This window comes from Ochotona princeps, chromosome 23 (assembly GCF_030435755.1).
Source record: "Ochotona princeps isolate mOchPri1 chromosome 23, mOchPri1.hap1, whole genome shotgun sequence".
Taxonomy (NCBI): Eukaryota; Metazoa; Chordata; class Mammalia; order Lagomorpha; family Ochotonidae; genus Ochotona; species Ochotona princeps.
Genome location: NC_080854.1, coordinates 22,258,303 through 22,279,359, shown reverse-complemented (window position 1 = coordinate 22,279,359; position 21,057 = coordinate 22,258,303). Strand labels below are relative to the sequence as shown.

General features: G+C 43.0%; 1 protein-coding gene across 4 annotated transcripts; it reads right to left on the bottom strand.

Annotated features, from left to right (window-relative positions):
* Nucleotides 1–4,535: 4,535 nt before the first annotated feature.
* CAPSL (calcyphosine like) lies at nucleotides 4,536–20,766 on the bottom strand. 4 transcript variants are annotated; one of them, XM_058680074.1, is made up of 5 exons: nucleotides 20,505–20,766; nucleotides 13,081–13,217; nucleotides 8,338–8,515; nucleotides 7,777–7,986; nucleotides 4,536–5,233 (listed from the first exon to the last, which is right to left on the bottom strand). In XM_058680074.1, exons 2-5 carry the CDS (start codon nucleotides 13,215–13,217, stop codon nucleotides 5,207–5,209), a joined length of 552 nt encoding a protein of 183 aa, XP_058536057.1. In that variant the 5' UTR covers nucleotides 20,505–20,766; the 3' UTR covers nucleotides 4,536–5,206. The 4 variants fall into 4 exon arrangements, with proteins under 4 accessions (XP_058536057.1, XP_058536056.1, XP_058536054.1 ...); XM_058680073.1 differs by having other exon boundaries at nucleotides 4,536–4,815; XM_058680071.1 differs by lacking the exon at nucleotides 4,536–5,233 and adding an exon at nucleotides 5,351–6,619.
* Nucleotides 20,767–21,057: the final 291 nt, after the last annotated feature.

Below are 21,057 nucleotides of genomic sequence, written 5' to 3'. Positions count from 1 at the left end.
ATTACTTCCAGTGTATATCCAGTGTAACAAAAGGTTTATGCATAGCTTTTTAGATAAAACATACTAAAGTTTGTATCATGAATATCATTAAATCAAGTTGAAATTTATATATGGGAACACCTTACTAGCTTGAGCTACAATTGTACAAAGAAGTATTATTAACCAATAGTTGACCTGAGACTTATTTAAAAGACTCGAAAATACTTCCTATGACTAGTACACTAACTACATCTTATATGCAAATAGGCATCTCCTAGTACTCACAAAACATAAATGGACCTAGGTAGGCACAGCCTTTACAATCTTCATTATGTTACTGAGTCACGTAGCAACTTCCCCTCTTTTTAAAATACAGATGAAATGTAAGTAAATTTTGAGTCATATCTTTTCAAAATCACCTTAGCTACTGGAACTCAGATTCGTAGGAATTTACTATACATACTTAGTAGCTTCAACGATAATTTAAGTAAATGGATTTTGAACAATATTACTAAATTAGATTTTTAGGCATGATTGTCAACTTCGTAAAATGGTACTTTTTCCATTTTCCTTGAAAACTGAAGGAATGTTCTGGGTTTAGTAAGATAAGGCCCGACGTCTGATAACTTTTCACCTTCTTGAGCACTTTATTCTTATCAGTGCAGAGGCACTGAGGGGTTCACTGCAGATGCCAGCCCCAGCACACCTGCCATTTTCCTCCAGTTTCAGGTCTCTTTTCTACAGCTCCCAGACCACTGATAGCCACTAGCTTGTGTGGCCTGAAAACCTCCAGCAGACCAGCTAAGTTAAAAACTTTCCAGCTGAAAATCAAGACGTCCCCAAATCAATACCATAGCTGAGTGCCAAATGTGAAGATCAGCAAATTCCGTTATGGAGGAAAGGGTGAAAAATCTAACATAAAAGAGAAAGACCATTACATTTTCCCATTTTCCCACTCTGGCGCATTACACTTTTCGGAGAGTTGCAAAGTGCTCATCAATGCTCCGGCAACCAGTTAATTGCTCCTACTGTCAATACCTTTCACTCTTGAGCAGTACTTTTTTTCCAGTATATTTTGCTGAGGGGAAAAAAAAAACACCTGACTTTGGCCAAGCAGGTGTGAGAATTAAAGAAGATGGTATTCTTAGAGAGGAAGGGCTGCTTCACCACAACTTGTCACCGCACCAACTGAGATGGCAAAAGCATTCTTCTCAGAATCCCGTTAACCATTTGCTTATGCTTGTCTCAACAGATTTCACCCATGATCTTTTTTGAACAAAGAGCTTTAAGAATGAGCTCAAGACATTATTAGAATAAAACACCTACCTCTGTCAAAGTTATGTGGTTTTCACAGAAATGACTTGAAAGGGTTAAGCCATGTAAGAAACACGGGCTATCACCAAGATCAATTACACGAGAACCAGCAACCCTGTAGGACCAACTCCACACCCTTGGCATCTTGGTCTTTCCATTGAGCCATAAGCATTTGGAGGATTTGAAACTTTCATTCAACAAGTTTTTCATTTAAACTAGCAGATAATTTCTAGGAAAGCAAGTTTCATGACCAATTTGGGAAACTGGAAGTTGTGGAAATTTTTTTTTTCATTCTGTGCTCCAAACAGATATGCATAAATCTGAAAAGGAATATTACACAGGGGGTGTTCACAGAATTTCTTGAAGCAGGAGTGGCAGCCCACCTACATACTACCCAAGAATACACTTGACTTATTTGATCTCTCCACCTGATTGAGTATCCACAGAATAGATTGTGTTTGTAGCTTAGTGAGAATGGAGTCATTGCCTGCTTTGTATTCTCATGCTCAAGGAGGCCAAGAGAATTGAAGAACCAAGATAAGTACCTATATCCAAGAATAGGACGGAAGTTGCTAGTATTGTCTTTATTACACATACACTCTATGTTCATGAAGTTCATCACATAGTTCCCTAACACAGAGCTATATGAAAGGCTCCCATGGTCCTGACTTCGGAGGCTGGAGGAGACTTGGGAAACGCAATGTTGCTGCTCATGCTTTCCCACCCCTCTCTACTCATATCTCCCACCAGCTGTGGATGGCCCGTGTGATCTGAAAGTCAGTGGATTTACTTGCAGTTATTCGTGTTCGCTGCTTTATCATCACAGCCCAGAAAGAATCATGTGGCCCAAGAAATAGCTCTTGATGGAATGTATTCCTACCCTCAAACTATGTGTGTCAAGCCAATTTGCAACCTACATGAGGGGTATCCAGCTTCACCCAGAGTGCCTCTCAAGTGCCATCTGGGCCAGAGAAGATTCTACCAAAACTTAGGTGGCTAAGAAAATCAGGTCCATTAACCCCTTGCCATTCTTGCATAGGCTTCTCCCTGGGGGAGTTAGGCACTCAGATTCATATTTTATGGGTGGTTTGTCCTGACAAAGCCTGGATCTCAGAATATTCATGTACATGTGTCCTGCTTCATAAAAAGCTGCTGATTTCATCCTCATTTCTTTGGCACATTCGCTTATTTGATTTCTTAGCTAGCGTCTAGAATCAGTGAGTGGTGCTACCAAAGGGTATTATGGACCTTTTTTTTTCTCCTGGTTCAAGTGCTTACTTTTAAAACTGCTTACTTTTAAAACAGAATAAGATTTTAAATGTTTAAGTTAAACAAGCAGAAAGTATCTGCATAAAATTCTCTTGTGACACATAGGTTATCTGAAATCAAATAGCTGTGCCCTGTGCCCCCATTAGGCAGGAAGTTCAGTGCCACTCGGGGTGACAAGGCTGATATCTACAACCCGTTGCCTACTCAGAATCACCTGCTTGCTCGACGGCCCCAATCAAGCAGGGGCATGAGTCATATTCAGAATCCATCAGTAAGCTCGAAACCCACCATGCGTAGGAAACAGGGGACCCCTCCTCAGAAACAATCTGAAAGGTACAGGGTGCAAAACACAAGGAGATGATGATTTCTTCGTCACTCCCAGAATCTCGAGACCCATAATCTCTATGCAGTCAAGGTAGTAAGTCCAACAGAAGGTCAGACTTGGAGAACTAAGTGTGAAAATAAAGTTGCTCCTCGTGATTCAAGAATGTGTTTATCGTCAGAAAAGTTCCTCGCACCCATCTTCAAGAAACAGGGACCCTTCTCCAATCTGTCCCCAGGATGCAGGCAAGCTAAGCTGCTCTCCTTAGTGACTGCTGTAATTTGCATTTGACAGCATCAGGTGTTGCAGTTTTGACCTCAACCCTTACAACTGTGGCATAAAAAGTAAGTAGATGTAAAACATGAAAAGTGTATTGGTCCTCTAAAAATCTTAAAGGAAACCATTAACCTAACCTGGGGCCCCCAAAACATGGAATGAATATACCCAGGCCAGAGGTAGCAAAAAGAAGGGCTTCCCTTAAACACAAGGTGTGTGGTCATTACCTCCAGCACCCACCACCAGGGCTTAGTCCCTGTGGTTTTAACTCTAGCTACAGTCACGGAGTACAAAGAGGAAGAGCTGTGCCTTCAGCATCTCTCTTCCAGCACTTTGGGCTGCCTTTCACAAGATTTCCACACAACCAAAACAGGAAGCCAGAGCTCAATGGAGGGGGAGGGGGAGTTCTGCGTCTAGAAGAGGGAAAGTCAACATTAGAGAATGCCTAGGACACTCATCTTTGTCACACCCATTTTCTGTCCTAGTGGGAGCTTCAGTGACTCGCTGACCATAGGGAAGAGCGTTTGCCTGCTGAGGCCCCTCTGACACAGTTTGTCCACCCATAGAGGAATGTTTGAGAAAACAGCCCAGATTCAAAATTTTAATAACAGCAATCCCCTGGAAGTCATGGACCAACCCTTGTGACAGACTTCTAATGGGGGTGAGTATTTTATCAGAGTGCCAGGGCTGGAGCTCCAGCTGTGTGTTTTTTGTGTGACCATAGATGAAAAATAACATAAATTCCAGCTTCCTGCTGGTATGCACCCTAGACAGCAGGTGATAGTTTAAGGATTTGGGTCCCTGCCATTTGTGTGGTAGGTCTGGGTTAAGTTCTCCCTGTTGCAGGCATTTGGAAGGTAAATTCTCTCTCTCTCCCTCCCTCCCTCTCTCTCTCTCTCTCTCTCTCTCTCTTCCTTTCCCTCTCCCTCTCTCCCCTCACCTCACTTTCCCCTTTCAAATTAAAAATCAGCTAACCAAAAAATAACACGACTTTCCCCAAAATCCATTTGTTAAATCAAAGCTTTCTTAAACTCCAGCTCAAATTTTAGTTGCAGAAATTGAGGCTTATGCATAATATTGTTCTGGTCCCCAAATTAGGAACACTTTAAAATTCGCAGTCATGAAAATAGATGAACTCTCTCATCCAAAAATGTCTAGAAATGCACTAAATAAAGAGGTAAAGAAAAGTTGGAGCTGCATGATGAGGGATTATAATTAAAATAATCAAACTTTTGTTAATGGCCAAAGAAGAAGCTTAAAGTTGATTAGACAGCTACACATATCCACCACACTCGCTACTTCTAGGAACTGTAATAGTTGCCATTGTATTTAATCTATATTTCAGAGCTAAGGAAACAGCTTCAGAGGAGACAAGTTTGCGATTGTCTGTTCAGTGTCTTTATTTGTTTCCTTTTCTCAGTCCCAGAAAATGCAGTGTTAACATAAGAAGAAACACTGATGGATGTGAAAGAATGAACTCAGTTTCTGAGCTGAGGTTTAAACATGTGGAGTCACGCAGCTGTCCCCAAGGCCTTGTCCCTGGGATCATGTGTTTAGAGCTTCCAGGCAGTTCTCATCATGACTATGAAGTATACATCAGTGTCAATGGATGCACTTACACCTGCGTAGTAGTTCATAAATTCCTCAGGGGTCACCTGCAGCAGAAACGTTAGAAACAAAGGAAAACTTGATGTCTTATTGCTTCAATGGAAGCCCATCTTGTGTACCTGTAAATAAAAGGACTTTTTGAAGGGGTTTGGGAAGGATGGGTCATAGCTGAGAAATAAATCTAAAACAAGAGGGGAAAAATGAAGCTGAAGTGGGCAGAGAAATTGGCACAGGGAAAGAGAGGATGAAAGCCTGGAAAATGTCCCAAGCAACCTAAATGCAAAGTGAGAGCAGGTGTATCACGAGAGCCCATCAGTTCTGGTAAGTGAGACTGAAATGCAGAGTAAAGAACCCATGTTCTTGAACTGGAGTTAAAGTCATCTCTCTGTGACACACAAGAATCAACATGCCATGTCCTGTGCCAGGGTAAGAAACGCTTCACCTCTCACCAAGCGTAGTTCCATCCTGCAGACAAAGGAAGAGGTTACCAGTCAGACACGCTGGGCTTCATGCTTTTCCAACATACAAATAGTCTATGTACTAATAGCGTAGAGTGAGCCAAACTATCTTCTGGCCCCACCTGTCCCTGTCCAAGAATCTGCTTAGATGGGAGGGCACACACTAATGACAACTGTTTGGGAAATTCATTGTTCTCTAGCTAGCCCTCAATTTTCAGTGTTCAAGAGGGATTAAAACCATCACAAGACGGGAAATCCATAGGTAATTCAAAACCTCTTGCTAGTTCATAACAACAATCTCTTCTTACCATATCTTCGGGGGTATGCCTGATGCTTCTAAGAATCATAGAACCTGGTGGATCTATTTTTTGGCTGCTTTGTTGTTGTTGAAATTATGTGAACAGAAAAAAACAAAGGTAGAGGATCCATATTTCTCTCCCTTGCACCTCTCTCAAAACCAATTAAAAGCACTGGGCTTAATATATAGTTTAGGTTGCTCATCCATGGTCTGTAAATACAATAATCAAAATATGATGGCCTAATTATACTCTTTATTTAAAAAATTACCACAAATTTTCACTGCATCAACAATTCCTCGTGCATTTAGGATATGATTCAATGTATGAAACTTTGACTTGCACAAAAATAGACATTTTTATTATGTTGCATAAAGATCTCTGTAGTGTGATGTCCAGTTGATAAATGCTCAGCAAATGCTGCCCAGATTCAATAGCATGCTAATTGAGGCTCATGTGCACCTTATACTCAATAATTAAGAACTCAAGTCTGATTCTTCAGAGTCTCACATATAAATATGTATAGGAGACACTTAACACACTTAATACGTAAATTCTGGTCTCCAACCCCCAAAGACTGACTATATGTTTCTGTAGTACAATCAGAAATCTGCATTATTAATATATTCCTCTCTCTCCACCATGATCTCAAACAATCAGACTTAGGTTTTGTTGCAGGGACTGTAATGTTCAGGTGACATCACATGCTGGAACTGCTCTTAATTCAATGATGTCTATGAGTCCTGGGGAGCTTCAAGCGGTTGATTAGATGTCACACAGGGAGGGGTGGAGACTTGAATCAGCTGAATCACAAGTAGCTGCCTTGAGCTGCGTTAGGGAAAGAGGCAGCTGAGGTTTCCCATGACGACGAGGAGGAACCACCTGCAGAAAGCACGACAAGACACCCTGGGATCCACAGACAGTTGGGTGAATTTGGGGAAACGGCAGTTGGCTATTTTTCCCCTGACATCTCAGAGATCAAAGGCACAGCAACACTGGAGCAAAACATGCAACTCTGTTACTTCTGTCCCCAAAGATGTGATGGCCCCACAGAATTTAAAACAGCCTTCTTTCGCCGACCTCCACAATCTCTCAGCCTGAAGAAGATGGGGAAAATGTCAACAGGAGGCCGAGAATTAACCCATGCCTCTTCCCCACCTCCTCCTAATACGTAGGTCTCATTGTAAAGTGTCACACAAAAGCAAAGGGGAAATTCCCTTCAGAATGGAAAAGCCTCTTCTTCCCCTGAGCACCCCCTCTTTCCGTCCACTGTCCTGCAAGTTTTTCCTGTATTGCAAAAGGACTGAGGTCACTCATGATGAGGTTCTGCTGCTGCTGACGTCAGTCATGAAGAGAACCCCATCTGCCATCTTCCAGACCTCAGAGCAGAACTGGCTCTGGCTTTACAAGCTCATGGATATCAGTTTGCCTGCACTGGAGTCCCAGCTCTGCTCTCAATTCTAAGTTCTAGCCAATGGGAGGCAGCAGCTGATGACGCAGCTGATGCCTAGCCCCAGCCTCCCACCTGAAAGCCCTGGATTAAGTTCCTGGCAACCTGGCTTCGGTCCAGCACAGCTCCAACCATCCTGGACATTTGGGCAATCAGTCAGCACATAGGTTCTATCTGTCTCTATCACTTTGCATTTCAAATAAGTAAAACCATCTTTACAGTCCATTTATGGTTGTGGGTAGAAGACACATGCTAATTCCATCTCAGCTCACATATGGTTATGAGGACACAATTCTTTACCAAGCTATGCACTTTTAATGGAAAGATAACAATTTAATGGAGATGGAGTGGTCACTTTTTATTCAAGCTAATCTCAAAGCATGGCAAATAATAAATTAGAGTGAATTCTGTTACCTGGTATTCTCTTTACCAAAAGCTGCCTCTAAATGGCAAAGGCTCATTAACATGGATGTAAATTGCACTGGAACATTCAGAAAGGTCTTGTGAGTTTACCACCCCACTAATAAAATGTTTGAATTATTGTTTCATTTTAAAGTTGAATATGTTTTACAGGATCTTGTACATGGGGATGTTTCTAGTTGAACCAGAGTGTTTTATCAAAATGCCACATCCTCTAGATAATGGATATCTATCTGAATATGAATTCCCTACCAGTGCAAGTGCATTTATAACAAATGTGTTAACAACGTGTTGAGATGTTTACGGTTTTGGACCTATTGTCCCTTTGCAGTCTCAAATGAGATAGAAAAAAAAACATTGCTTTCAATGAAGCCTTTTACTTACCAATCCATCTTTCTCATAAGGAGAATCAAAGTTGTCCAGAAATTTCCTGAATACTTGTTCCTCTGACCATTCTCCATTTTGGTACTTGGGGTGATGTTTTGCATTATATACTTCACGAAGGTCTTCAATGGTTATAACGCCATCTCCCGTCTTGTCTAACTTTCTAAAAGCTTGCATGATGACCTCTTTTCTGGCTCTAGACATTGGAGGCTAAAGGAATAGAAAAAATACATTTACACTTACTCAGCAGATGAACTTCTCTCACATCACATGTAATGAAGGATCATATTCCCTCAGTGACAGGAAATAATGCAATGTTGTATACTATTAAATTCTATGAGTACTATTTAATAGTTAATATTACATTTAATTTAATATACACTATTAAATTCTATACAATTAAATTCTACTGCCACAAAAACATCCGTGAAACTGAACCTGAGGTTCTACCCCAACTCCTCACAGTGCACTAATAACTTCTGAGGTCAAACCGTAAAATAACCAATGGAAACTCCTTGAGAGTTTATTTCAGCAAACACACTGATTCAAGGGGCTACTTACTCTTAAAGTGAGAAGAAATTCATTGAAGTCTATCACGCCATTTCCATCTTTATCAAACCTCCGGAAAAGCTCTTCTATCTCTTCCTTTTCCATGACCACAGCATAATCATTTAACCCTTTCACAAACTCTTTGAAATCAAGGGTTCGGTTATTATTGTCATCCATAATCCGAAATGCTCTGAAGAAAATACACACACAGAATTTCTTTTAAAAAGTCCTCACAGACCACAAGTATGAGGTTTAAGAAGCAATTTACACTTAAGGTTTTTCAAAGGAAAATACAGCTTCTTCTTGGTACCTTCCCTTCCAAAATTGGAAAACACACACACACACACAGAGTATCACTCTATGTACATAACATGAAACATGTTCCCAGTACCTGATTTGGCTAACAGACCCAAGGAATGCAAAATTTGGCTATTTCTCAATTAAAGGAATGCAGAAAACGTAGGCAGGTAAACCCAATTTATGCTGTTTTAATCTATGCGTTCTCTAAAACCTAACATAGATTGGATGCATTGTTTCTCCTATTTTCAACATATACCCACAAATCGCCCAAAATGGACAGACAGGTTGTTAGTACTTTGAAGCATACCTGATGATCTGTTATCAAGCCTAATCCCCTTCAAACACATGTTACACATAGCATTTTCTATGAAGAAATCATACACTCCTTCCTCCCTATTGTGTTCAATTGTGGTACTTAAGATGCTTCCATAAATCTCATTTTGCCCCATTGTGTTGACCACATGACCCCATCTGCACGATCACTTCCACTATCGCCAGGGCTGCCTCGAGAATTTTCTGATTTGTCAACAGTCTAGCATGTAGAAAAAGCTCTTAACTAAAATTCAGAAAAAAAAAAACTGGGCTTGCATTCCAATTCTACTACTAAAGCTAGCTATGTGACCTCAAGACTAACATGTAACCTCTGGGTCTCAGTTTTCCATGAAGGACTAGATAGGTTTATCTTAATTCCCTACCAATTGTAAGAAAAAATGTATCATCTCAATCAGAAGTTGTACTTTTCTTTACATGGGAAAAGATCAGCTCCTTACTCACCGGTATTTCACACATTATTTTAAAAACAAGAAAATGTACTTTGAGTAAGGGAGCCACATGGAGTAGAACACAGGCTTCATAGTGGCAAAAACCCTAACTGCTTGACTACTTTTTGATGTTCATTACATAGTTGTCACTCTATTAGTATTCGCTGCCTGCATGAATTAATGATTAAAATAACTAATGAACGCATAGCCATGCTACAGTAAGAAAACTGATTTTCTCATAAAACATTTGTAAAAACATTTGCTGAACATTTTTTTTAAAAAAATGTGAAATAAGTAATTCACTATTAAACCACTGGGGTAGGGGATTTGGTCTGGCAGTGGACAGCTTCAACCCATGCCAGAGCACCTGGGTTTGATTCCTGATTCCAGCAGCCTGTTAGTGCCAGGGTCATTTCTTGAGTAATTGGATTTCTACCACCCATGCAGGAGACCAGGATTGAGTTTCTGGCTCCCTCCTCGCATCCTGTTATGGGCATTTGGGGAGTGAATCCCCCGAAGATAAGAGTGTGTCCTTAAGCTGTTGCTCTTTTACTCACTCTGAAATAACTGAGTAAATATTTTAAAAGAACAATAGAAGGTCTAAACTGATTGGGCATCTACAGTGTGCCAAATACTGCTCTAAATCCTGTGAAGGGAAATTCAGAAGGAGCTAGACTTCATCTCCTCCCTAAGACGTTTCGAGCCAGAGGGAAGGAAGGACAGAGACAGGCAAGAAGAGGGAGAGAAACAAGAGCAAGTGCTGTTCAAAATCACAATTACAGAGAGACAAGATGCACTGCAGGTCAAAGCATATTTCAGAGGTGCTTGAGACGCCCTCCGAAGCTGCCGGAGGACTACTGCACGGGGAAATGTAACAGAACGAAAATGGAAAGTTGAGTTAGTGACAGAATATGGCCAGTTGTAAATATCCCTTAATTTGGGATTTTTAATGTATTTCTTGAGAGGAAGAGGGAGGGGGAGAGAGAGAGAAAAGAAAGAAGGAAGGAAAGGAGAGAGTGAGGGATGGAGGGAGAAGAGAAGGAAGGGAGGGAAGGAAAAAGGGGAATGAACCTCCACTGGTTACTCCGATGTGCCTGCAACAGTCCCTGACAGATGGAGACAGGAACCCAATCTATGTCTCACATCATTGGCAGGAGCCCAATTGCCTGACTCCTCACAACTGCCTCCCCTAGTCCACACGAATAGGAAGCTGGAATCAGGACCTGGCTGCAGGTACTGAACTCAGGGTACCCTAATACAGAATACAAACACCCCCCAACAATGTCTTAACCTCTATATCAAGTGCCCACCCTTATTTTGAATTTAAAAAATATTTTTAAATGGTTTTCCTGTGAAGTGACATCATCAAAATAAAAACTGGAAAGAACTCTAGCAATGGTAGATTACGTGAATTAACAAAATCCCCAGAAGCGAAGGAACCAATAAGAATATTTCATGGCAAGAGTTCAGGGGAAAGATATTCAGTGTCTGTAGGAAAGCAACTGAGATAAAAGTAAGAAAAGAGATTGCAACATATAATAGAAGCAGAGGAGCCAATTTGACAAGTTAATGAAGCGGATTCTAAAGTTTTCAACTGAAGGAAATGTGCAAGTTGGTGACAGCATTAAGGAGTAAGTGCTGCAGGAGAAGCTGTGTCTGTATCAGGGCCGGATGAATTTTTATTTAATTTTGGACAGTAAGCCAATGATGCAGAACTATTAATCAGGTACTTATTTAGTAGGGATCTAGTGTTGTTCCTGATAAAAGATACAAATTGCGAAATGAGTTTGGCACTCAGGAAGAGTTTTCAGTGCCAAGATGTGGTAAGGGACTGGGGAAATTTTTAACTAACTCAGGAGTGGACAAGATGCATGGTGAATTAAAGATGCTGGCAACAGCATCTTGGGAAATGCCTACATTTAGGAGGCAGCTGCAGACAAATACACAAGGGCGTATACTGCTGAAAGCCATCCAAATGTGATGTCAGAAATGACAATGTCAAGACAATAATAGAGGCACCCTGACCTTTGCCAGAATAAAGACTCAAGACAGAATGGAAAGTTTGTTCCAGGAGCCAACATTTCACAGGATGTTGGCAATCCTGGAGGTTGGCAGATGGTAGAATCCAACCTTCAAGGCTATCCTGCAAAAGCAGGATTTATGGGGGAAGGATAACAAACCAAGAGGGAAGAAGTATTCTCTGGGCCTGAAGGAGAGCATTAAACCTCAGGTGACCCTAAGGAGTAGAGGAGGAAGAGAAGGAGCAGAGATTTGGACAAGGCCAAGACTGTAAAGGAAACACAGGCCTCACAAAGCAACAGGCTGAGGGTGACATGGTGTCTATGGGCAGCAGTCAGGTTCATGGCAGAACTACTGCAGGTGCAGCGTGGGGACATGGCATAAAGAAATGGATCAGAAAAACGGAGCAGGCATGGGGTTTTCAGGGGGTTGCAAAGGCAACACAGTGGACCCAGAATGAGAGGCATCAATGCCATCATACTGAAAGAAAAGTGGGCACATCTTACCACTAGACTCTAACAACCTAACCCCCAGGGTCTCCATCCACCACAGCCCAAGCTTTGTGATAGAGTTGGGATTGGTCTGAGACTTGGAAATGCTCAAAAGGTGCTCTATTCCTTCCTTCTATTCCTCCCTCTATTTCCCAACACTCATCTTTCTGGGCCAGTGCAAAGTTCATTGACATGACTCTCACTCCTCTTAATCTAAGGCTTTCATGGGTTCTGGAGAAGGCTTAAAATGATTTAGCTATTTTTATTGGAAATGCAGATATACAGAGAGGAGACACAGGAAGAAAGATCTTCCATCTGCTAATTCACTCCGCAGACAGCCGCAAAGGCCAGAGCTGAGATGACCTGAAGCCAGAGCCAGGAGCTTCTTCTGGGTCTCCTACCTGGTGCAAGGTTTTAAGGAGTTGGGCCATTCTCCCTGTATTCCTCACCCAGGCTACAAGCATGGAGCTGGATGGGCAGTGGAGTGACCAGGATACAAACCAGTGCCCATATGGGATCCCAGTGCTCAAAGTGTTTAAGATCAGCCAATTGATCCATTACACCAAGCCCTGGAAAAGTCTTCTTCACCCACGAATCATCCAGAATATGTACAGGGCCTGGCCCACAGCAGACACTCACTAGGGTTTGCTGGAATGTGCAGAACTTGCCAGCTGGAGGCTCATCATCTCCCTTCACCTTGGATTTCTCAGGCCCGAGAAACTTGCACTGTGAGTACTCAGAACTGAATCCACCAGCTGGAAGACCTCCCACAGTCAGCGAGCTGTTAACTATCAATTGGGCAGTTCCAATGTTTATAGGAGTGAGCAAAACGTGACTGTCTTCAGGTAGAACTCCATATTCTGCAGTTACCACCAAATCATCACTCCTACAATCCTCTTCCTTCCCAATCCCAATTATCACAGCTACATGGAACATCTTCCTCATCATTTTTCTAGGTCTCTCTACTCGTTGCTCATGTGTCTCCCTTATGTAAGATTATCCCAGAAGCTTCTCTGTTCAACAGCACACATGGGCCTTGCTGAAATGGGATCTACGAACCTGAAAGAACTCTTCGTAACTCTGTACATTACAAACAAGGAAATGACATGCCCAAGATCACACAGCCAACACTGGCCTCACCCGGTCATGTCCAAGCTCTCTGCTATGTGTTATCTGGGTCCTACCTGCCAAGTCCTTTGATGCCAGCCGAACCCCTGGCCAGGCATTGCAGTCGGAGTCTTTCGATGGGATCAGTGGCCGTGGTGAGCTTTTTCTTGGCTTGAATTGCCATCTCTCGGTCATGGCGTGCTGTCCCCGCCATCTGCGAAGAGGAACCCACAGCGCAGTGATGCAATTCAGTCCTTGCCGTCAGTCTCTGGCTGGGCAGAGCGGCAGCAGCTGCACTAAGAAATATATTTACAACTGGCTCTGCCCTGACACTTCTCAGGCTCAGTCTCTCAGTCTCCAGGCGTTAAGTATGCCAACTCTGCACCTGGCACATTGATAACTTACTTACCCAGTCCTGAAGACACCTACTTTTTCCAAGCAGGACAAGATTTAAGACACACAGCCATTTCCCCAGGGAAATAATTTTTCTGAAGCCTTCCCCCCTCCATTGAAAAGAAGTCCAACCTTTTCATACTCCTTTTGAACTAATCTGATGTGTCTTTTTATTTCTATTTCTGCATATTCCTTTGGCCCTATGTTCTCCCCTCCCCTTTGAACCAAACATTGATTTTTATTGTGTCCATCTTGATAAAAATTTTCAACACTTGAGCCTTAACGATTCTTACTAGTAGCCAGTGTCTTTTTCTTGACTAACAGGTCAGTGCCCCATGAATACCTAACAAGGTGGAAGGGCAGAAAAACAAAACAACAAAAAGAAAAACATAGTAAGTAGATACTACCACCTGACAACTACATGTAAGACTATTTTCCCAATTTGTACTTTTGTGTTTTAAACATTCAAAAATAGCAGCAAAGGTAGGTGCAGAGACAGGCATCTCCCGAGTGTCATCAGAACGGACACACTGGCTCAAGGAGACTGCATTTTCTCAATTCACCCAACACAGAAACAGCTGGGCATTTCCTTTTGGGGTGATGAAAATATTTTTGGAATTTAACATAGTTGGTGGTTGAACAACATGATGAATGTACTATATGTTTTTTAATAATTAGTTTAAAGTTATATAATTCTCATTGATTTAGAGTCTATATTAATATAGCTAGATATAATTATTGTACTATGAAATAGATATATGCTTCAAAACTTCAGATTGTATAGGGCATATCCATACAATTTTCTGTAAATATAAATAAATTAAACTGTGTTCCCGGCACACAATCATCTTGGCAAAAAGGATTGCAATAAAAGCATGAAGTTTCTCCATGAGGTAGTTTCTTCTCATTAGTATTTCACAGATAAAGAAATGGGGGTGTGGAGAAATCTGATAAGGTGCACAGTTCATGCAATGACACGGTTCTTGGGAATTCACAAGTTAGGACTGCAAGACTCTTCAAGTTCTTCTACTGCCACCTCCTCTTGTTTCAGGTATGCTGACCAACCTAGTCTTTGTTGCTGTGACAAAAATACTGTGATCAGATAATAAATACCTGTGTACCTGACTCCTGGCTCTGGAGGCCAGCAAGTCCAACAGTTCAGAGCCAAGCCCCTCTTCCTGCAGCAAAGTGTGGCAGGAGGCTTCTTAGGATGCGACAGAGCAAGCCAGCTGCTCTTGCAAAGCCACCAGTGGCGTCAGGGCCCCTTCATAACATCACCTGAGCCTGATCACTCCCAAAGGCCACACCTCCAGCACCATTATCACATAAACCTGGGTATAAAAGCAGCAAGTGAGCTGTCGGGGGATGCAGTCAAGCCATCTTTCATTGGTAAAGGGCTGGCTCGGGACCCCAACTTAGGCTTCTGCAAGGCTAGCCCCACCAGCAACAATATGGGAAGTTGCATTGGTTATTATCACACAGTCATTCTGTTCAACAAATAACAAATATGCATTCTAAGCTATTTTCAAGGCACTGTGCTGGAACAGGATGTTAGAGTGTGAGGGATAACTCCAGAAATCAATCCTTGGAAAACCTGGCAACCTTAATAACTTTGAATCCTAAGTCCCCTATCTAAGACAAAACAGGAAATACGAAATATGCCATCCAGGATCTATAAAGAGTTCAAGGAACTCCATAACAACATAACAAATAGCCCAGCTGAGAAATGGGCAAATGACATGAACAGGAATTTTTCAAAGGATGAAATACAAGTGGCCAACAGACACATTAAACCAACACTCAGAGTCTCTAGTCATCAGAGAAATGCAAATAAAAACCACACTGCTTTCATCTCTGCACAGTTTCAATGGCTATCATTGAAAAATAAAAAAAAAACAATAAATGATGGCAAATATGTGGGGTAACAGGTGCCTTAACCCACTGTTAGTGGGAGTGTAAACTACTATAGCCACTATGGAGGACAGCTTGGCGACTCCTCAGAACTGTGAAAATAGATCTGCCATGTGATCCAACCATCCCACTCCTGGGAATTTACCCAAACACAATGAAATCAGCACATGAAAGAATTATCTGTACCCCCATGATTATTGCGGCTCAATTCACAATAACTAAGATATGGAATCAACCCAGATGCCCATTAATAGATGATTAGATAAAGAAATCTGTAATATATACACTATGGAATACTACTCAGCCTAGAAAAATAAATAAGAAGTCCAGAAAAAAAAAGATGGAATTGGCAATCACTAGGCTTAGTGAAATAAGCCAGTCCCAAAATACAAATAGTGTGGTTTTTCCTTGATCTGTGGTAACTAGTACACAGACAACAAAAAACGTAAACTATGTGAGTGAGATTGATATTTTGATGTTTGATTATTGCTTAGATCCTTTGTCTATACTCTTGAAAAATAACAGGGCTTTTTTTCCTACTTGTCATGTGTTGAAATCTTTAATGGATTGCTAAGTCTGTGATGTTAAAGAGAAATGAAAGTATGTTATTGTAAAAATTCTAAAAAGATAGAAGGAGAGGGTGGGGAACATGGGCTGGAGGGAGAGTATGGTGAGAAGTATCACTGTGCCCCTTAATCTATATTGTGAAATACGTGAAAATTGTTCACTTTATCTGAATAAAATGAGTTATAGCATTTTTTTAATCTAAAAAAAAAAGAAACTGGGGCTTTGGAGGAAGGCAGGAGTTTCTCAGGTTTGTACAGGCACAGGGTGAGGTCTGTTCCCGACATCACATGCACTGACATCATGAGTGTCCCTGGCTCCAAAAGACCTTCCCTGAGCGCTAAGGACTTGGTGACACACGGTGAGCTTCCAACCTGCCCTGCAAGGCCACGGAGGCTGTGCTGTGCATGCCCGTGTCCACAGCGCCACCGCGTGGTCGCTCTGCGTCTCCGCGTTTCACCTCGGTGGGCGTATGGCTTCAACAGACGTCTCAGAATCCAGTGTGTTCTGGTGCTGAGATAACTGGATGTGCACCCAAGAGAGAACAAAAGTTTACTACCTGGCAGAGAGAATGCAAACCCACAGCTGAGCCGTGACAAATCCCCAGAGATAGGCTGATGCTGCTTTGTAGGATGACTTTCTGAATAGATTTCAGAGGAAGTGGGATCCAAACGTTCGTCCTAATGAAGCGGCAGAGTGGAGTAGAAGAAGCACGCTGTGCATTTTAGAGAGCAGGTGCGCCAAGTGCTAAGCTGACAGGAAACAGAAAACAGTATAAAGAAACGGGTATGTTTCAGAAAGGTTGAAGAGCACAGGTATGAGAGGGGGCGTGGTGGAGTGACGAAGAACGAAGGGAATAAAAGAAAGAAGAAACTAGAAAATTGGGGAGGGGGGTTGGAAACAGAAAAGTTAGCAGATACCACAAAGCAAAGAACCACTGTGGTGTTTGGACTTTGTACTGAAAGCAATGGGAGACCACAAGGAGTCCATTGGGGTGCAGGGGGCGGATGGACAGGAGGATGAGACAGCCAACCAGAGGGAAGCACCACTTTTGGACATGAACAATGTGGAGGGGGGAGCCAAGGACATTCATGGTGGCAGCCTCAGAGCTGGCACCCCACTGCTGGCTCCTCACCTCATCCTAGTCAGTGAGTGCGTGGGAAGTGACGTGCATAGACCCACACCACACAAAGGCCTGGGGATCGGGGCACAGGCGAGGTGTGGTCCCTGTTCAGGCTACCTTGTAGCCTGGGGCTGCAAGCCCAGGGCTCAGCTTCACTGTCGCTACCAATGCCTGTAGAATGCTTGTAGAATGAAAATGAACGGACTATTCTCAATAGGGTTCAGCGGCAGATTTAAGCCAGCTTTTTTTCTCATTAAAATTTGTTTCAATGGGTCTCAAAATTCTATAACCGATTTCTGGTCAAGTTGTTTCCATGAAAAAGTATTGATTTTAAAAACTAATAACAAAACTGCTACACACACACACACACACACACAAATTGTCCACAAAACATTTTCCTTTCCTTCTGAAGGTTTTATGATGCATTGTAATCATTAACCAGTCTTTTACTATTGAACTTAATGGCCAATTGAGACAAACAGTTCTGAGCCCGTTCTTCCACCACTGAGTAAGACTGGGGCGGCAGGTGTTTGGGGCGAAGTTACTCAGCCCCGTAACTTCATGCTATTGGGTTGTCTTTGGTGCCCCCTAATGGCAGTAAACCGAACTACAGCTCGCTTGCTTACTCTCCTCTAACCATCACCTACCACTTCTCCAAGTCCACCCACTCCCCATTCCCACCCTAGGGATCCTAGCAGCAAACACCACAAGGCACCAGCCTCTTTGTTGCAAAATCCAAAGAAACTATCTCCCCGATCCCTCCTCTAAACTCGCTCCCGTTTTGGCTTCTCTGTTGCTACTCTGCTGGCTTCCTTGTTGTAGAAAAAGGCTGGTTGTTTGGAAAAGCCAAGGAGACAGGCAGGGCTACTCATCTCAGATAAACTTTAAAGAAAAGTAAAGTCAGGTCATGCTGAAGCGCAGAGGGAAGGGCAGAACTGGGTTGCAAGAAGGCTCATCAACAGCCATGCAGGGCGAGGGGGGAGTCAGTCTAGGAGGGAAAGCTCCTACCCCAGTAGGCTGGCTGGCCGTTCACTGGGGAGGTCAGATGGGGACTGTTCTCCACTCCTGTCCGCACTGCAGGGATGTTGAGATGCAGGCACCGTGCTCCCCAGGCACAGGAGGTCACGCAGCTCCCACCCTTCTGCAGAGCTGTTCTATTATCCCAAGTGCCTATCGCATCCCCCCTGAAGTCAGCAAAACCCATTTTCCCCACAGCCAGACCCTATAATGCTTTTTGCCTTAAGAACAATCGTTAAAATACCTGTGCTGTTCCATTAGCCTTTTTCAATAGCAAGAGACCTGGAGTTGCTTTAAGAGTTCCATGTGACTTTAAAACATTCTGCGATGTAGAGAGAAAACAGAAGAGTCGATACAGAGGGCAGGTAGCTATAGATCAAGCCAGTAGGACTTCCAGATAGTTCCAAGGACTGAAAAAACATATTCACTTTCTTTCAAGTGCTTAGCCACATCCAAGCTTTCCCTCTCTTGGCCAACTCAAGATTGATTCTGAGACCAGTCCCCAGTAATACAGTAAATTCTTAAAAATGTATGTCGTTTTGCCATCCATTTTCAAAACAAATGTAACCTTTCACTTTCTTCTTCCAGAAGTAGGCTTAAGTCATCCTTGGCACCGTTCTCACTTCTGTGCCCACTCCAAAGGACTCACGCCAGTCAGTGGCTACAGATGAAGCTTCCAGGCCGCTCCCGGCACACCGGGCACCTCACCTCCCTGTGGCTTGCACTGAGCAGATGATTTGGGGATTTGTTCATCAAAGACACCCACACCCTAGTCCCTTAAATGATGTCACAACAAATAATTCATGGGGGAAAACGGAATTTTAAAAGTGAACTTGTTTTGTACAAAACAATATTGAGACTCATGTAATTTTGTTCAACAAACATGTTTTTCCTGAATTTGCAGAAGATGTTCATATATACTGCTGGCTGCCCCGCCCCCTCTCTCAGCCTGACTCTTCATTCCTGCCATGTGTGACCTGGGGATGGATGAACCACTCACGTCTTATTCCACCCTTCTCACTGGGGAATCTGTAGGTAGAGACCTTTGAGCTTGCTGCTGATTGTGATTCTGTGCTTTAAAAATACATATTTTTTCGTTGCAAAGGCAGATTTGCAGAGAGGAGAGGGGGGAGACAGAAAGATCTTCTGTCCACTGATTCACTCCCCAAGTGGCCACAATGGCCAGAGCTGAGCCAATATGAAGCCAGGAGCTTATTCCAGGTCTCCCACATGGGTGTTGCTTTCCCAGACCACAAGCATGGAGCTGGATGGGAAGTGGAGTAGCGGGGATACGAACTGGTGTCCATGTGGGATGCCTGCACTTGGAGGTGGAGGACTAGCCAGCTGGGACAACATGCCAACCCCATGATTCTGTTTTAAATGTGTGTCTTCCTTCTGAAGATCCTGGATTTTCCAAGAGATGTTAGAAAGTCAAAGTCTGGCTCCCAGGTCCAAGGTCATGATCAGGCAAACATAAACTGGACAGGCACCAGTAGCTATGTTCTGGATGTGATTTGTCCCCCAAGCGGTTGTGTGTCCAAGATTTGGTTCTCAGGGTGGCCCTGTGAAAAGACTGAGCCTAAAGGAAGAACATCAGGGCCCTGCCCATAGGAAGACTAAGGTAGTTCTTGTCAAGGATCTGCTACTAGAGTAGCAAGCCTGGCCCCACTTGGCTCCTCTGCCTCCTGCTCCAGCAGCATTCACTTGTCATTCACTCCCGTTATTGTCCCTTGTCCCGTGTGACACAGCCCAGAGGGCCCTCCTAAGGACCGAGTGCAATGGCGCTATCACTGTGAAGAGGAACAGAATGGACGTGGTTGCCATTTCCTGAGCTTCTTTCCAAGTGATGATCTCTCAGAGTCTTTGATATAATTCTAAACAAGCCATGTTTGTATACCTCAGTGAGAATTCTGAAAAGGATTGCAATTATAAGTAGTCAGTTCTGCAGACAACAGCCAACTCACAGCACCAACATTATGTGACTTGGTGATACTGAAGCTCAGATTTACACTGACCATCAGGATAAAGGGTACTTCACACAAATTATATTCAAATTTGCCAGCATTTACTCTTAAACATTTAAACCAAGCATCTTTGCACCAAGATCACAAAAGCCCATCTGAGTGCCAGGTTATTTCCTCTAAGGACTGACAGCCTAGAGGTAACGTCTCACCAACTTCTGGGACCTCTTTTCACACTGTAACATCTACCATCTTCTCTTCTTAGCTAACACAGGATAGGCAGATTAAATCAACAAGTAAAGATTGGTTTACCTTCAATGTTAACCTGCTGCCACAGTTGCTTGGAACCGAAACTATGGACGCACCTGGGAAATCTGGTCCCCTCCCCTGTCTCTTTGCCTCCTCCCTCTTACCTTCTTCCTCAGAGGTCCTGGCCCAGCCTCTTAGTGTTAATTGGACAATTTAGGAACAACGAAGGCAGTCTTGCAACCTGATTGGTCCAGCTCACAGTCAATCCCTACGCTGACCTTACTTTTTCTCAAGTTTACACTCCCGTTGCCTAGGAAATCCCAGGGCCAGTGAAAGTTCAAGCTGTTTACCCCGGGAGAGGAGCCAAGGTAGAAATCTTGCTGGAAATTGTTCGGTTTCTAGAATGATAGTAAAGTTTGTCCCCTATGTTTTATATGTTAATATGCAGCAAACTGTATCACTTCTTTTAGGCAGCCCCTCCCTGCCCTTCTGTTGTCTCCACCAGACATGTTGCTAGGATGCTTTATTACCAGGTGAGATTTAAGCCACAGCTCCTGGGAGCAGGCAGGTGTACCTGCAGGTGCTTCAGTGTTTCCCTGCATCCACACGCGGTTTCAAAGCCATGCCCGTTCTTATTTTCTCCCTTCTTTTCCTCTGTTTATATTTCTTTTCTTCTGTTTCTATTTCGCTTCTGTCACTCTTGGCTGTAGGTTTGCCACATAAGCAGCAGCTTAACAGCTCTGCTTAAAGAAAATTACCTAAATCTTCCTGGTTTTTTTTTTTTTTTTTTTGAGTGTCTGTGACATTCATCCTAGCCATACCAGTCCCACCCCTGT

Excerpts from the sequence above, each read along its gene's own strand:
- CAPSL (XM_058680071.1), bottom strand. The coding sequence starts at position 13,217 with ATGGCGGGGACAGCACGCCATGACCGAGAGATGGCAATTCAAGCCAAG. Across the intron at positions 8,516-13,080 it reads GGCATCAAAGGACTTGGCAG|AGCATTTCGGATTATGGATG; the intron begins GTAGGACCCAGA and ends TATTTTCTTCAG. Across the intron at positions 6,620-7,776 it reads CTTATGAGAAAGATGGATTG|GCTGAGAGATTGTGGAGGTC; the intron begins GTAAGTAAAAGG and ends CATCTTCTTCAG.